The following is a 17,444-nucleotide window of genomic DNA, read 5'->3' on the forward strand; positions in this document are numbered from 1 at the left end:
CCTTGAAATACGACAGGGCTCCAAAGAGAGAGTGCCATGTGCATTTGAGGACTAAATTAGGGATTGCATAGGGGTATTCTATACCAGTGATTCCCAAACAGGGTGCCTCCAGCTGTTGCTAAACTCCCAGCATTCCTGGACAGTCAGTGGCTGTCGGGAAATGCTGGGAGTTGTAGTTTTGCAACATCTGGAGGGCTACAGTTTAGAGACCACTCTATAGTGGTCTCAAAACTGTAGCCCTCCAGATGTTGCTAGGCAACTACTCACCGGCTTCCATAGGATCGGCGCACGTCATCGCTGCACCAGGGAGCCGTCCTCTGCCGCCCGCCGCCGATGGTAAGTGGACCTCCGGCGCTGGTCCGTTTCCCCCGTTCTGAACGGACTACTGTGGGTGGGAAGAACAAGGGAACCGAACTTTAACCCCCCCCCCCCCCCGATCTGCTATTGGTCGCTTGCTTTTGACCGACCAATAGCAGGGATAGGAGGGGTGGAACCCCTGCCAACTCATTCCTATCACTTCAGGGGGATCGTAGGTGTCTTTGACAACCACGATCCCCCTTATTTTTCGGGTCTCCGGAGACCCGTATGACCCAGAATCACTGCAAATCGCCGGTGTGAATTCACCGGCGATTTGCAGCAATCGCCGACATGGGGGGTCTCAGCATATCAGCAGTCATCCAGGTCTGGTCCCCGCCCGGCAGGGACCAAAATTTCCACGGGCGTACAAGTACGCCCTTGTTCTTTAAGTGGTTAAAAGGGCTTGAGCGCTGACATCCACATAACAGAAGTCCAGGATAAGCCGTACATAGCTGTGCAGTATTTCCCAACCAGGGTGCCTCAAGCTGTTGCAAAACTACAACTCCCAGCATGCCCAGACAGCCGTTGGCTGTTCGGGCCTCCTGGGAGTTACAGTTTTGCAACAGCTGGAGGCACTCTGGTTGGGAAACACTACTGTAATGTATTAACTGATGGCAGCGGTTCTGTATCAATGTTTTATATTTGCATCATTCTGGAGGTGGCTACTAGAGTTATTCAGGAAGCTGAAGATAGCATTTTGCGCTACTCCTATTGATTTAAGTAGAAGTTATGTAAACAGAATAGCCCTGCAAGCTACACTGTCTCCGTAACTCTGGAGTTACCTAAGCAGCTTGTGGTGTTACACTGTTTACGCCACTCGCATTATAGTCAATGGGCTGGATAGTCTGGACCCTCAAAAGCAAGAAGAGCTTCTCTTAGTTTCCATTATTAACCCCTCATTTGACTGGGGTGTATTCCTGCCAATAGGGCTTTTTAAACACAATGCAAGAATTGTGGGTGTATGTGAGTGTTTCAATTGTCCAAAAGGAGTAGTGTAGTGGGAATTGTTACGATTCTATTGTGCCCGGGCTTCAGGAAGAAGGGTCCAGGCTCCTGACATGACACTGTGCTTAGCCGCTCACCGGCCAAGGCAGGACATCACTGCGGCTGGGGATACGCTGATCGCAGTGTGATGATCCTGTCACACGTAAGCAGGAAGGAGACCGGGACTGGAGGACCGAAGAGCTATAGCAGCGCAACTGGGGAGCGATGGTGGGGGAGTTAAGGCTTGGTTTTTTTGCCGCCCGGGCACAATAGGATCATAATTCTTGCTACACTACTCCTTTAAAATGATTTTGAGTTCGGTATCTGCTTTATCATACTGAACCAGAATCAAACAAAATAAAAATTAAAAATAAAAATCAAACAAAATCATCATATTATACGACGATAAGAACATGCACACACAAAAAACACAATGGCAGATTTACTGGTTCTATTAGTCTTCAAAAATAAAAAATAAATAAACACAGCATAAAAAGTGTTGAAAGAGTCATATGAAGTTGGCCTGCAGAAACACCAGCACTCACACAGCTCTGTCATTTATTGTTAAAGAGTTTATAAACGTAACAGGCCACATTTTTGAGTCCAGAAAAGACAATGGATACAGTTGGGAAATGGGCCATCACCATTACTATGTTTGGGCCATTAATGGCGATGGATACTGAATAATGATTAACAGAATCGCTGTCTATCTTTCCTCCTAAATAGGTAATTAAAGTTAATCAATAAGTTATATGTACCCCAAAATAGGCTATGTAAAGAAAAGAAAAAATAACAAACACCACCGCTTACGCCACTTAGAATGCAATGATGAAAAAATAAATGGATATTAATTAATATAAATACATTAATTGATTAATTTAAAATAAATAAAAACCTTGGTTATAAAAGTCAACAAAGTAATGTTCCCCAATCTGTAGCTGATCCACAACTCCAACATGGCTGGGCAGTCTTTGGCTAGGTGTTGTAGAGCTCTGCAATGGTTGGGGGGAAATTCTTTCATCTATATTTTCTCTTCACTCAGGACATTTTTCTCTCTCAAACCCCATGAGAGAGGAGGATGAATTGTAACAATCTACACAAATCAGTCCAGAAGTAGAAAAACGAAGATCGATTTTTCCAAAAACAGCACCACAATTGTCTGCAGGTTGTTAGTGGTTTTGCAGCTCAGTTCCATTGAAATGAATGGCGCCAATGTGTAATACTACACATGTAGAGATGAGCGAACTTACAGTAAAATTCAATTCGTCACGAACTTCTCGGCTCGGCGGTTGCTGACTTTTCCTGCATAAATTAGTTCAGCTTTCCGGTGCTCCGGTGGGCTGGAAAAGGTGGATACAGTCCTAGGAAAGAGTCTCCTAGGACTGTATCCACCTTTTCCAGCCCACAGGAGCACCGGAAAGCTGAACTAATTTATGCAGGAAAAGTCATCAACCGCCGAGCTGAGAAGTTCGCGACGAATCGAATTTACTGTAAGTTCGCTCATCTCTATACACATGTCTTGAGGACAGTGTGGGGCTGTTTTAAGAAGAATTATTATTATTATTATTTTTTTTTTTTTGGTGGCAGATAATCCCTTTAACCCCAATACAAATCCACTCAGACGAGGATATTTTTAGGAGAAAACACCCTAATAAGGACTGATTAAACAGGAGCATAGCCCGATTGGGCAATCAGAGTCATGCTGGGCCTCCACTATACAGAACAAGATCAAGTTCCTTTAAAAAAGGTGTCCTACACTTATCCATAGTCTGTAACTAAGACGTAAGTGGGACATTTATCAAAACCTGTCCAGAGGAAAGGTTGCCGAGTTGCCCATAGCAACCAGATCGCCTCTTTCATTTTTCACAGGCATTTTCAGAAATGAAAGAAGCGATCTGATTGGTTGCTATGGGCAACTGGTCACCTTTTCCCCTGGACAGGTTTGATAAATTTCCCCTCCCCCACCCCCGCACTGATTGGGAGGCATATCCTGGAGGTAAAATCAGGACAGAACATTTATGAGAAAGTGCCGTTCCCTGACGTTTGTCTAAATTAAAAATTTCAGTGACGCAAGAAAAATACAGCGACGTCCTATCTGCAGGATTGTTCTCTAAAACATCTGGAATCTGAAGTATCTGAGAAATTGTATGTGGGGGGGGGGGAGGAAGAGGTATTTTAGGATATAAAGCGTATATATTGTGAGCCTTTACAGAACAACGTAGCCAGGCACTAGACCAGTGTTTCCCAACCCGAGTGCCTCCAGCTGTTGCAAAACTACAACTCCCAGCATGCCCGGACAGCCGTTGGCTGTCCGGGCATGCTGGGAGTTGTAGTTTTGCAACAGCTGGAGACACCCTGGTTGGGAAACACTGCACTAGACGGAGCCAGGAGAGACAGGCACTAGAAGGCAGCATGTACATTAAAGGACAACTGTAGTGGAACACTTTTATATATTCCCGTGCCCGGGCCTCAAAAATAAACTTATACATACCTTCCTACAAGCCCCCGTTGGTCCGGCACAGGCCTCACGGTCCGGCAGTGCTGACGTCATTCCACTTCCTGGGGATGGGGACGCAGGCGTATCACCGTCCGCAGTGATGTCCCGCCCCGGCCTGTGATAGGCTAAGCCCACTGTCCTGTAAGAAGTCGGCCAGAGTTCCTAACATGACAGTGGGCTCAGCCTATCACAGGTCGGGGCGGGACATTGCTGCGGCCGGTGATACGCCGACGGCTCTGCGGCGTCCCCGTCCCCAGGAGCGGCGTCCCCGTCCACAGGAAGTGGAATGATGTCAGCACTGCCGGACCGTGAGGCCTGTGTCGGACCAATGGGGGCTCGTAGGAAGGTATGTATCAGTTTATTTTGTTTATTTTTGAGGCACGGGCATATATAAAAGTGTTCCACTACAGTTGTCCTTTAAGATAGAGTAGTAGATGTACCAAGTAATCAGAAGCAGATTTGGCTGAAGGAATACAAAAAATGCTGTTAAAGGGGTACTCCGCTGGAATTTTATTTTTATTTTTTTTTATCAACTGGTGCCAGAAAGTTAAACAGATTTGTAAATGACTTTTATTAAAAATTCTTAATCCTTTCAGTAATTATCATCAGCTGCTATATGCTCCACAGGGAGTTCATTTCTTTTTGAATTACCTTTCTGTCTGACCCCAGTGTCAGGAACTGTCCAGAGTAGGATCAAATCCCCATAGCAAACCTATCCTGCTCTGGACAGTTCCTAAAATGGACAGAGGTGTCAGCAGAGAGCACTGTGGACAGACAGAAAGGAAATTCAAAAAGAAAAGAACTTCCTCTGTAGTATGCAACAGCTGATAAGATTAAGGGTTAAGATTTTTAAAAAGAAGTAATTTACCAATCTGTTTAACTTTCTGGCACTAGTTTATTTAATAAAAAAAAAAAACACAATTGCTAGTGGAGTACCCCTTTACATTCAATGTTCAAATAGAAAAGACGGCTCACCTCCACTGCGTTCCCCACACTCAGCGCGGACTGGCCGGCAGTGCCTCCGGCCTTATACTGGGAGCAAAAGACTTGATGTCCAGCGAGGTAGGATGCAAAACAGGATCTCTTTATTGAGGACACATGGTCAGCACATAAAACCAACGCGTTTCGGGTCAGACAGGACCCTTAATCATGCCATGATTAAGGGTCCTGTCTGACCCGAAACGCGTTGGTTTTATGTGCTGACCATGTGTCCTCAATTAGGAAATCCTGTTTTGCATCCTACCTACCTACCCTGTCCGGGCATGCTGGGTGTTGTAGTTTTGCAATCCCTGGTTGCACCCCACAGCTCTATGTGGTGATTAGGTGATAAGTTGTAATCTTAAGGACATCGGGCATAGCTGTATGCCCTAGTCCCGCTCCGTTAAATGAAGCACGCTCAGGCGCTGATCTCTCTTCATACCCAGTGGGTCCTGGTTGTTATCAGCAGCTGGGACCCATAGCTAATGCTGGACATCGATCAGGCCGATGTCTGGCAATAACCGTTTAGATGCCACGATCAAAGTTGATTGGTGCATGTAAAACAGAAAAAAAAAAATTCATTCTGGCTAGCTCAGTGGGCTGATCGGGACCACAGCGTCGAAATTGTGGGATCCCCATCAGCTAAAAGGATAGCCGGAGGTCTCTTACCTGACTCCAGCTGGTGAAATCACTGCTCCCTTACTGCAGGAAGCCATGGCAGCCTGTAGCAATCAAGCACCAATAACACTGATCAGTGCTGTTCTATTGCTCAGCATTGTTCAGTGTTTGAAATCTAATGATTGCTTGTAATAGTCTCCTATAGGGACTAAAAATAGTGAAAACTATTTATGGAGCGGGGAAGAGGGAGCTCCTCCCACCAGTTCTGGAAGAACTAAAAATTATAGATGAAGTCTGAAGAGCAGAAATCTACTGAAACATACCATATACAAATACAGTGACCCCCCCGACATACGATAATTTCAACATACGATGGCCTCTCAGAGGCCATCGCATGTTGAAGGCAGCATCAACATACGATGCTTTTGTATGTCGGGGCCATCGCATAAACGGCTATCCGGCAGCGCAGACTGCTTCAGCTGCCACGGGATAGCCATTTACAGTGCCCCGTGTGGTCCGCTGACTATCACTTACCTGTCCTCGGGGCTCCGACACGTCCTCTTCGGGATCCCCTGCATCATCGGTGCTCTCCATCATCGTCATCACGTCGCTGCGCACGCCGTCCCGTCATCCAATAGGAGCGGCGTGCGTAGCGACATGATGGCGGCGACGGAGAGCGAGGATGCCGGGGAAGCAGAGGCCTTGCCAGAGCATCGTGGACACCCCGGGGACGCAGCGACAGCGATGGAGGGTGACATACAGTGCAGCGGTGACGAGCGGTAACGGTCCGGAGCAGTGGGGACTAGGTGAGTACAACTTCCTATACCAGTGGTCTTCAACCTGCGGAACCTCCAGATGTTGCAAAGCTACAACTCCCAGCATGCCCGGACAGCCAACGGCTGTCCGGGCATGCTGGGTGTTTTAGTTTTGCAACATCTGGAGGTCTGCAGGTTGTAGACCACTGTCCTATACTTTACATTGCACGGATCCCTCAACATACGATGGTCCATTTGGAACGGATTACCATCGTATGTTGAGGGACCACTGTATGTAATGTCCAGAAATAGTGCTGCTCCTCATGTACACATACACGACAGGTACACCTTTACCACTAGTAACTCCGTATGGAAGAGATGTACATTTCCATCAGTGTGTTCTAGCTCACGTGAAGCTGTTAAAACTGCTGGGGTTTTAGTAGAATAAAAATGGGACCTACAGAGTAATCACACGCCATCACTCTGACACCATGCAATCACTTATTAGAAACAAAAAAACATTTTACTTACGAGATGCTCCCCATGTATTCTCCCGCCATTCGCCTGGAAGGAACATCCCTTTCTGTCCATCTTTGGCTGGATCTTCAGGTTCCCAAAACTTTTTGGCCGGTAGGAGCTTTAAAAATAAATAATAAAAAAAGAGCAGGATGTAAACAATGTAAACAAGAGATGACTTCACAGAAATGCTCCTTGTGATTCTCCACACTACAGCAGCACTTCAGTGCAAATAACCAGAAGTAAAAATGACAAAGCCCATTGTATTTTATAAGACAGATGACACAAACCCAGAGACATCCCCCTCCTTATATACAGTGACTGCACAATGATGGCTCCACATACAGTCACAGCTCTGATGGGATTTCCTTCCTATTCATAGAATGGATTATTGTTTCTCCTGGATAAAAGGATCAGACTAGGTTTATTTTATAAATAATCCCTCTCATTATTTTATTTATTTTTATAAGTTACATATCCCTGTGCCCAGGTTCACTCGCACTATAACCCAGTTTACCAGGTTTAGTGTGGGTGAATAAGCTGTCCGTTTCCCTTTAAATGGACACTGGGTGAAAGCAAGGGGTGTATATACACAGATTAAAATGGCAAATCAAAAACGCAAGTAAATTTGCACCAGTTCTTGTTAATCTTCCCAACAAGGAGAGCGTTCTGGGCATGCTTTATGACCTGTCCAGAGATGAGAGGAGGCGAGCTGTGTCCATCAACCATTGGCAGTAGCTGATCCTGTATTATTTGTCTAAAGCCATATTATAGAGGTGTTACATGTCACGAACTTCTCGGCTCGGCAGTTGATGACTTATCCTGCATAAATTAGTTCAGCTTTCCGGTGCTCCGGTGGGCTGGAAAAGGTGGATACAGTCCTAGGAAAGTCAGGAAAAGTCATCAACTGCCGAGCCGAGAAGTTCGTGACGAATCGAATTTACTGTAAGTTCGCTCATCTCTAGTTGGGAGTTAGGCTAGGTTCAGACTACGGAATCTCTGGGCAGAAAATTTCCGCCCGTAAATACCGAATGCGGCCAGCGCTAGACCGAATCAGTCGGTGCTAGGACCGCGCCGACACTGCAGTCTCCCATAGACTGCAATGTGTTCCGTGCAGATTTCCGCCTGAAGAAAGAGCAACACCGTTCTTCAGGGGGAAATTTCCAAGCGGATTTTCCGTTCACAAATTCTGAAGTGTGAATTTGTGAACGGAAACCCATTCACTGTACTAGACATTTTAGCAAGCGGAATTTCCGCCTGCAATTTCAAAGCGGAATTGCAGGCGGAAATTCCGTAGTCTTAACCTAGGCTTATAGTATTGCAATAGGTGGACACACACTGTTTGGCAGTGTTACTATACTAGTTTTTACTCCAGAGATAATAATGAGATGACCGCATACCCTGCCCCCTAGTGTACACAAGAACAATTATAAAAAAAAATAATAATAATTGTTCTAGGAAAAGTTTCATAAGCTCCTTGCTCCTTCAGCAGCAGCGGGTTTTCTTAAGACTTTTATTCCCAACACGTGAGTGAAAAGAGCATTTTAGGTGGTGATCTAGTGCTTTTCTTTGCCACGACTAAAGGTTAAGCACTAAACCCATGGAGCTTATGTCAAAGCTAAATACTGCCTTACTGCAAACTAAGGTGAATGGTTAAAGAGCCAATTTCTCTCAAAAACAGCTCTACACCTGTCCTCAGGTTTGGTGTGGTACTCCAATACTTCACTTCAATAGAACTGAGCTGCAATACCATACACAACCTGATGACAAGTGTGGAGCTGTTTTTTGGAATAAATCAACTCTGTTTTTATAATCTTGGATAATCCCATTAAGCATTTTTTGTTTACCAACCAAAACAGGTAAAGAATAGTTTCAAGAAATTATACTGGGTTTCTTTTTTTTTGCCTTTTTTTGCTTTTTTTTTTAAGTCAATTCTGCGTTTTTGTTACTGTTGTGCAATAATGCAAATGTTCCTATATACTACCCAATAAAACAGGAGGAAGGGGTGTGAATACTTTTATAGGCTCAGTATATTCCCATCACACAAGCAGCATTATTGCAGAAAAATGAGTACGATTTATAAAAAGGAGCGCTGGCTCTTACCTCTCCCATTCCTCGAGATTCTAAAGCGAGCGCCTGGAAGTCATGATTCATGTCATCCGCAGACCTCACCTAGAAACGAGAAACATTGCTGTAACTCTATCCACAGTCTGCGCACAGCAAAAAATATAATATCCTCACCTAACCCCAGTAAATTGACTACAGATGAAGGCTGCAGGTCTCGGAGCCCGTGGTGTATTCGGGAGCAGGACACGGTCTGGATACTGACAATCCAACACTGCAGCACTGGACGAGATCTGCAGGGATTCTCATTTTGCTTTAGCATTTAGTCATATGAGTTACAGGGGTTTTCAGATGACACATTGGGCAGAGAAGGGATTTTGGGGAATTTGTTTACATTCATCCCTCCCCCTGCAGAAGGTGTCTGTGGACAATTCATAGTGACCATCAGTATTCAGAGGGTAAACCAGGTCAGCTGGAACCCTACATGTCATCATTATGACAGAGTGGGAAATCCGAATTTTTATTTAGACATAATTAAAAGGAAAAAAATAAATAACTTTCCAAAAAAAAAAAAGTACTGTAATTAAATGCTTGTGTGTTTTGATCAGTTAATAGATTAAAAGGAGTATTTTTTTTCATAAATTCTTTATCGGTCTATTAATTTTACAATTCATAAAACATTTTTTTCACAATAAAATATCTTTTTAACTTAATACTTCCCTCCCTAAAAAATAATAAAAAAAAACATATTTTTCCCCATAAAAACTCTTCCTCTTAATACATTACATCATTTATCCAATAAATATATTTTCATATTATATTATTTTTTTTACATTCTAAACTCCTTTCTCATCATCGCTAACCATTCATTTATTTGGAGGGATTCAGGGTAATTCATCTTCTAATAAGGCATTTCATTACATTTTATTTTGAGAATACACACACACACACACACACACACACACACACACACACACACACACACACACTGGGGGCCATTTACAAATTTTTTCCTGACAGCAATTTTTTTTTTTGCGATATTTAAAGCGTTTTTACGATATTTAAAGGGCACGATGTCTGTGCCATGGCGCAGACATAGTTTGCCTTTATGCAACATACTTTCCCGACCTTCCCGACATTTTCCCTTAGGAAACCGAAAAAGGGGCGTGTTCCCGACATTTTGGCCAAACCCTACCAATTTATAAAAATAAAAAAAACAACTAAAACTAGTCGGGTTTTTACTATTATAAAATGGGGGGGGGGTCGGTCGATTTACCATTCAAATCCCCGCTCTGCCAGCCCCTGGATGTTGGGACAGAGTGGGGAGAAGATAGTGGCGGGGGTTACGGGTACCTGGCGGCAATATCGGCGGCGGCATCTACGGGGACTTGCAGACGGGACCTGTGGCAGCATCATCATGGCGGCAGGACTTGCAGTAAGCATCAGGCGGCGACAGCAGTGGAGGCAGCAGTGAGGATCACCTCCACCGCTGACTCCAGACTACAACTCCCAGCATGCCCACACAGTCCAGGCATGCTGGGAGTTGTAATTCTGTAACATCTGGCCCTTCAGGTGTTGCAGAACTACAACTCCCAGCATGCCTGGACAGTCCCTGAGCTTGTGACTGGAATTTTTCCCACTCCGGTTATTAATTTATGTCTTTAAAAACATTGTGCGCGCGAAAATAAGCATTGCGCATAAAATGTGCGCCAATTTAGTAAAAGTGAAGGGAAAGAGGAGTCGGGAAACAGCCGAAACAGACATAAAAAAAAAAAACTATACAATAGTAAATGACCCCATATATATATATATATATATATATATATATATATATATATATATAAACTAAGCAATGGTGCAGCACTCCAATTCCGGTAAAAAAGATTTGTGTATTTATTCACCACATCTCAAAAATACAGCAACGTTTCAGCTCAACAATAGAGCCTTTCTCAAGCTTAGTGACAACTGCCAGGTAAGGGGTTTTTATACCCAATCAAGTGTATACAATCAACAAATAATTAAAACAATCCAAAGTGTATAATCCATAATCAATACAATACAGTGCATTAATAAAGTGCTCATTCAAAGTATCACAAAGAGTATTTGTTTTACTTTTGTTGAATTATTGATTTGTTGATGGTGTTCATATTTATTTGTTTATTTTATTTTTTCATACACATTTTTTATTTGTATTTATTTTATTTATTATTTTTTTCAGTAGTTTTGACCCAGAGGATTCCTGACCATCCCTTGGTGTCCTCTCCCTTTATGACCCTTTGTGTGGATGGTGTACATTCTGAATTTATATTAATTTAATTTTTAGATTAAATTTTTTTTTACACAAAATAACACTATAATGTATTTTTACAGATTTTTTATGTATTTCATTTTGAGTATCTTGCACAGGTGTCCTGTAATGCACTATTTAGTATTAGTTATCTTTAAGTATTAATTTTCATTTCTTGTTAATATCACGCACTAGTGATGCCTCAGTACATGTAATGCCACATCCACCATATGTTACTTTATTTACCCATTATAAATTTCCCGTTCCGGACATCTGTGACAGCTTGTTAGCGTCGGAGGTATCCGAGGTAACGGGTCAGCTGACATACAAGTCATGTGCTTCGGCACATGACTCGTTTGTTTTGTTTTCTGACGCATGCGTCCGGCGAGTTAGTACGAGCCGGCCGCGTCAGGAGGTTGGCGCATGCGCACAGCAGAACACCACAAGCCGTCAGCGCCATTAGACATACAGAGCAGGTGAGTTCTTCCATGCGACTACGATGTACAATCATGTTTATTACAGATGTTTTGCATATTATTAATTATGTCATTAACTATGAGTCTAAAGTTTCAAGCATTTTTATCTATGTATATGTTTTTAATCATCTAACACTTTATGTACTATAATAATACTCTTTGTGATACTTTGAATGAGAACTTTATTAATGCACTGTATTGTATTGATTATGGATTATACACTTTGGATTGTTTTAATTATTTGTTGATTGTATACACTTGATTGGGTATAAAACCCCTTACCTGGCAGTTGTTACTAAGCTTGAGAAAGGCTCTATTGTTGAGCTGAAACGTTGCTGTATTTTTGAGATGTGGTGAATAAATACACAAATCTTTTTTACCGGAATTGGAGTGCTGCACCATTGCTTAGTTTATGTATCTGGTTGGCCTTGATCGGGCCTGGGTTGCTTGGCACCCACTACATTTTTCTGAGTTGTGCTGCAATATTTTTTGTATTTTTATATTATATATATATATATATATATATATATATATATATATATATATATATATATATATATAGTAATCAGAACCGACACTGTGTTCAGGACTCCAGGTCCAAGTGGTGCTCTGCTATCTGGGATAGGGCTCAATATCCCTTGAATGTCCAGTCACAAAAGGAAGATGCGGCACTCCAAAGTAGGTAGAAAAAAGGTGGTTTATGTGCCTGACCATGTTGTGCTCCTCCTATGTACCAGGCACGGGCTGGAGAGTGTTCTGTACACCCTCCTGACGTCCATAACTATAGTAGTTACGGGCCGTGGAGTATTATATATAGTTCACGGACGGAACCAATTTTAAAAAAAAATATAAAAAAATAAAAAATGTATAGCATGCATGTATGTGTGTGTGTGTGTTTATTACTGAGGGACTCTTTTCTATATACATTAATATACTTATATTTACTATGATGGTATTAGTGTTACTCTTCATCCCTGCAGACACAGGTTGATAGTGACAACCGCATTTCTATTTGCAGACTCTGGGCAATAATTGATTTTTTCCAGCATTCAAGATGGCTACGAGAGATCAGGAGAACAGATAACGCATGTGCCCCATGATAGAAGTCAGTTCTCGTGATATCCGCAATTCCATCTTGAAACATCGGGTGCAATTACGGGTACGCATGCACGAGGATATGCACGTACGTGAATGGTTTTTCACGTTTGCGCGCATATGCGCTCATACCTGAACGCGCCTGCGCACACTAGTGTACACTGGATTGGCCGTCTGTAGCCCTGAGCAAACATCGCGAGAGCGCGAGGACTGTGAACAGTTGCTCCGGTCCTGCACACTCTGTTTGCTTACAAACAGAGACAGTGTGTTGAATGGAAGACGGGGGCGTTTATATGTCACTGAAGGTGGATGGGTGAGTTACAGCCCACTTTATAGAAAATATTATATTTTAACCCCTTAAGGACCACGCGTTTTTCCATTTTTGCACTTTCGTTTTCTCCACCTCACCTTTTAAAAAATATAACCCTTTCAATTTTGCACCTAAAAATCCATATTATGGCTTATTTTTTGCGCCACCAATTCTACTTTGCTGTGACATCAGTCATTTTACCCAAAAATCCACAGGAAACGGAAAAAAAAATCATTGTGTGACGAAATTGAAGAAAAAAGCAATTTTGTAACTTTTGGGGTCTTCCGTTTCTACGCAGTAAATTTTTCGGTAAAAATGACACATTTTCTTTATTCTGTAGGTCCATATGATTAAAATGATACCCTGCATTTATAGGTTTGATTTTGTCGTACTTCTGTAAAAAATCATAACTACATGCAGGAAAATTTATACGTTTAAAATTGTTTTGTATTGATCGGACTTTTTGATCGCTTTTTATTCATTTTTTCAATTTTGTCAATGTTCCTTTGGACTTTTGAATTTTTTTTGTGTGTACGCCATTGACCGTGCGGTTTAATTATATATTTTTATAGTTCGGACATTTACGCACGCGGCGATACCACATATGTTTATATTTATTTTTATTTACATTGTGTTTTTTTTTATGGGAAAAGTGGGTGATTTGAACTTTTATTAAGGAAAGGGTTAAATCACATTTATGAACTTTATTTTTTTTTTACACTTTTTTTTTGCAGTGTTATAGCTCCCATAGGGACCTATAACACTGCACACACTGATTGCAAGCACTGTTCACTGCAAAGCCATCGCTTTGCAATGATGAGCGTTATCGGCGGTCGATTGCTCAAGTCTGAAGCTCAGGCTTGGAGCGATCAATCGCCAAAGGGACACGCCGTAGGCAGGTAAGAGGAGTTCCACTCGTGTCCCAGCTGATATATGGGATATCGCATTTTCACTGTGGTAGTTCCGATCAGCCCCGCTGAGCAGCCGGGCAGCTTTCACTTTCAGTTTAGATGCGGCGTTCAACTTTGAACGCCGCGTCTAAAGGGTTAATAGCGCGCGGCACCGCGATCGCTGCCGTGCGCTATAAGCCCCGGCATCAGATACATGCCGGGACCGACCCGATATGACGTGGGGTCACCGTGTGAATATACCATGAATCATCCCAAATACTCTGCCCACAGCCGGCAGTACCTATGAGTTTTCACCTATAGTAAAATTACCACACAATGGCTTATATATAGTAAAATGATATCAAGTACCATCAAAGGCTCAGACCATTGTTTCCCAAGCAGAGTGCCTCCAGCTGTTGCAAAACTACAACTCCCAGCATGCCCAGACAGCCAAAGGCTGTCTGGGCATGCTGGGAGTTGTTGTTTTGCAACAGCTGGAGGCACTCTGCTTGGGAAACAATAGCTCAGACTATACACCCAAAACAACCAGGCTGTCATACATATATGAAATATCATCTAGTGTACTTTGTATTCTATCATCTCTGCATTTCCTCCTACATCCCCAGGACTAAAGCATAATACAAAGAAAAACAGAACTATAGAATTACTGCCATATCTACAACCATAAACACACCGTCATATCTACACTAGTGAGACTAAACGTCTATAAAAAGTACAGGAACCATTACGAGTGCCCTGGAAAGTCTGAGAACCTGTGGAGCCCTATTAAAACTACCAAGATTTCCACATTTTTGAGTCACACTAAGAAGGGGATGAGACACTAAAGCAGCGTTTCCCAACCAGGGTGCCTCCAGCTATTGCAAACATACAACTCCCAGCATGCCCAGACAGCCGAAAGCTGTCAGGGCATGCTGAGAGTTGTAGTTTTGCAACAGCTGGAAGCACCCTGGCTGGAAACGCTGCACTAAAGAATCATCCCAGTTAAACCAGAGAGTTGCCCATAGCAGCCAATCAGATCGCTGCTTTCATTTTTCAGAGGCCTTTTCAAAAATGAAAGAAGCGATCTGATTGGTTGCTATGGGCAACTCAGCAACCCTACAGCAATTGTCTAGGGTATGTGCTTCCACTCAGGTCTGCAAAAACATAAAAAAAAAAAAAAAAATGTCTGTCCGGGCATGCTGAAAGTTATAGTTTTGCAACAGCTGGAGGCATCCTAGTTTGATAACACTGCTCTGGACACAAGGTTAGTCTATGACCCGGTCTTGATTCAGGTCGCTCAGATTACTGGATTTTCCCATCTAAGGGTACGTTCAGACAAGCAGATTTCGCTGCGGATCTGCCGCTGAAGGACCTATGTATGCTGCAATACGCCACTAAGAGCAGAAAGACTGCGAAGTGCGAGTGGCCGCGCGCACGCGCAGTATACTCGCGCATCGCGGCAGCTATCGGCCTAGCTCAAAGAGCAGGGTGAGCGGCTGCGAGTACACCGCACATGCGCAACGACTCGCACATCGCTTCCGTGTGTCTGCACGTATCGGCGTATTGCCGCTCCGAGTATGCACATGTAAAGGCAGCAGAGGTCCTTCAGCGGCGGATCCGCAGTGTAAAATACGCTGTAAATCTGCTTGTCTGAATGTACCCCAAGGGTGCGTTCACATGTGCGTATTTACGTGTAAACGCACCCTAACACTATGTTCACATCGTGGAATGCCTGCCCAGAAAATTTCAAAGGCAGACAGAGGGCGCCAGCAGAATATGCCGGCACTAGGGCCGCTCTGAAATGCGCCGTCTCCATGGAGACAGCACTGGCATCTCCATGCAGATTCTGCAGAAAATATTGAAAAGTCAATTCTTTCTGTAGAGGATAGAACCGGAATTTTCCCAGCACAGGTTTCTGCTGCAGAAATTCCCACGTGTGCACAGTGCAGCGGAAACCTATTGCAAACAATAAGACTCTGCTGCAACTGGATTTCTGAGTGGATTTTTTTCTGCCAGGTTCAGCCTGAAAATTGCACCGTGTGAACAGCCTAATGTGGAATCACACTAAACGGGATTGACAGAAATCTACAGAATCACAAGTCTAATATTCAAGTAGGGCAGCAGTCTCTTATAATTTACTTCTGATACATCTATATGACCTCCTCACATATGGAAAATAGCCACTAGGAATTGTACAAGGAGACCCTAATGCTCTACATGCAAAACAAAGTTAAGAGGAAGACTATTTTTGTAGCACAATTTCAAACAAAGTCTTAAAAGGGGTTATCCAGGAAAAAATGTTTTTATATATATATATATATATATATATATATATATATATATATATATATATAAACATCTATCTATCTATCTATCTATCTATATCAACTGGCTCCAGAAAGTTAAACAGATTTGTGAATTACTTCTATTAACAAACCGTAATCCTTTCAATACTTATGAGCTGCTGAAGTTGAGTTGTTGTTTTCTGTCTAAGTGCTCTCTGATGACACCTGTCTCACCTGATGACACCAAATCCCCATAGTAAACCTCTTCTACTCTGTGCAGTTCCCGAGACAAGCAGAGATGTCAGCAGAGAGCACTGTTGCCAGACAGAAAGAAAGAACAACTCAACTTCAGCAGCTGATAATTATTGAAAGGATTAAGATTTTTTAATAGAAGTAATTTACAAATCTGTTTAACTTTCCGGAGCCAGTTGATATTATATATATAAAAAGTATTTTCCTGGAATACCCCTTTAAGTAATTAATATCAATTTTCTCCTTACACAATCTGCCATCTACAACTAAGCAACAACTGGGCAGAATCTGTAACATCCGAAGACAACAGCACAGGAGGCTCCAGATCACAGAGAGGCCATGAAAAGTCTGGAGGGCTATCCCACAGTAGTCCTGCACACCAGTGTTTCCCAACCAGGGTGCCTCCAGCTGTTGCAAAACTACAACTCCCAGCATGCCCGGACAGCCAAAGGCTGTCCGGGCATGCTGGGAGTTGTAGTTTTGCAACATCTGGAGGCACCCTGGTTGGGAAACACTGATTTACACAATGAATGCCGGAGATACAATCCTCAGTACATCAGCATTCGTAGGATACCTGCATGACTAGTAATATTTTTCTCATAGATTTACATGGGATAAATCCCCTCCCATTGAACGCTCCATTAGAGAATTATCTTCACAGCGATTTCAGGTTTTTTTTCCTTCCACCAAGAATAGCACAGGATGAAACGCCTCACTGTACAGTGAACACACAGTGTCATGGCTTCCATCATAACCAGAAGGCATGGCGTGTGTGAACAGGGCCTAAGTTGGTAGAATTTCCTACAGTAGGTGGCTTTAAATGGGCACTCTCATTAAAACAAATTTTTGCTATTGCACTCCTTATGGTAAATAAAAAAAATTTTCTAAAGAAGTTTTCTACGTTTTATTTGTGTTTAAAAAAGCTGCCACTAGGTGTCTCCCTACCTGTCCAGAGCACATTTTCCCTGATCTTTTGCACAGACTTTGGACTCCGGCTTGCCTGGCAGAAGTCCAAAATCAGGAAATGCAGTCTGGAGTGCGGAGAGGGTTTGTGCAGCCTTAGCCAATCATAGCTCATCT

At 42.9% G+C, this 17,444-nt stretch overlaps 1 protein-coding gene across 8 annotated transcripts in view; it reads right to left on the bottom strand.

Annotated features, from left to right (window-relative positions):
• The window catches only part of PUM2 (pumilio RNA binding family member 2), a 117,129-nt gene that overhangs the window by 69,925 nt on the left and 29,760 nt on the right, over positions 1-17,444 (bottom strand). For all 8 annotated transcript variants that reach the window (XR_008890988.1, XM_056564268.1, XM_056564267.1 and 5 more), the window contains exons 3-4: positions 8,809-8,877; positions 6,721-6,826 (exon numbers count right to left, since the gene is read on the bottom strand). Coding sequence is in view for 7 of the 8 variants with exons in the window: in XM_056564268.1 (XP_056420243.1) it covers positions 6,721-6,826; positions 8,809-8,877 (175 nt within the window). In the remaining variant the exon portion in view is untranslated. The remainder of the gene's footprint in view (positions 1-6,720; positions 6,827-8,808; positions 8,878-17,444) is intronic.

Source organism: Hyla sarda, chromosome 3, assembly GCF_029499605.1.
Source record: "Hyla sarda isolate aHylSar1 chromosome 3, aHylSar1.hap1, whole genome shotgun sequence".
Lineage (NCBI taxonomy): Eukaryota > Metazoa > Chordata > Amphibia > Anura > Hylidae > Hyla > Hyla sarda.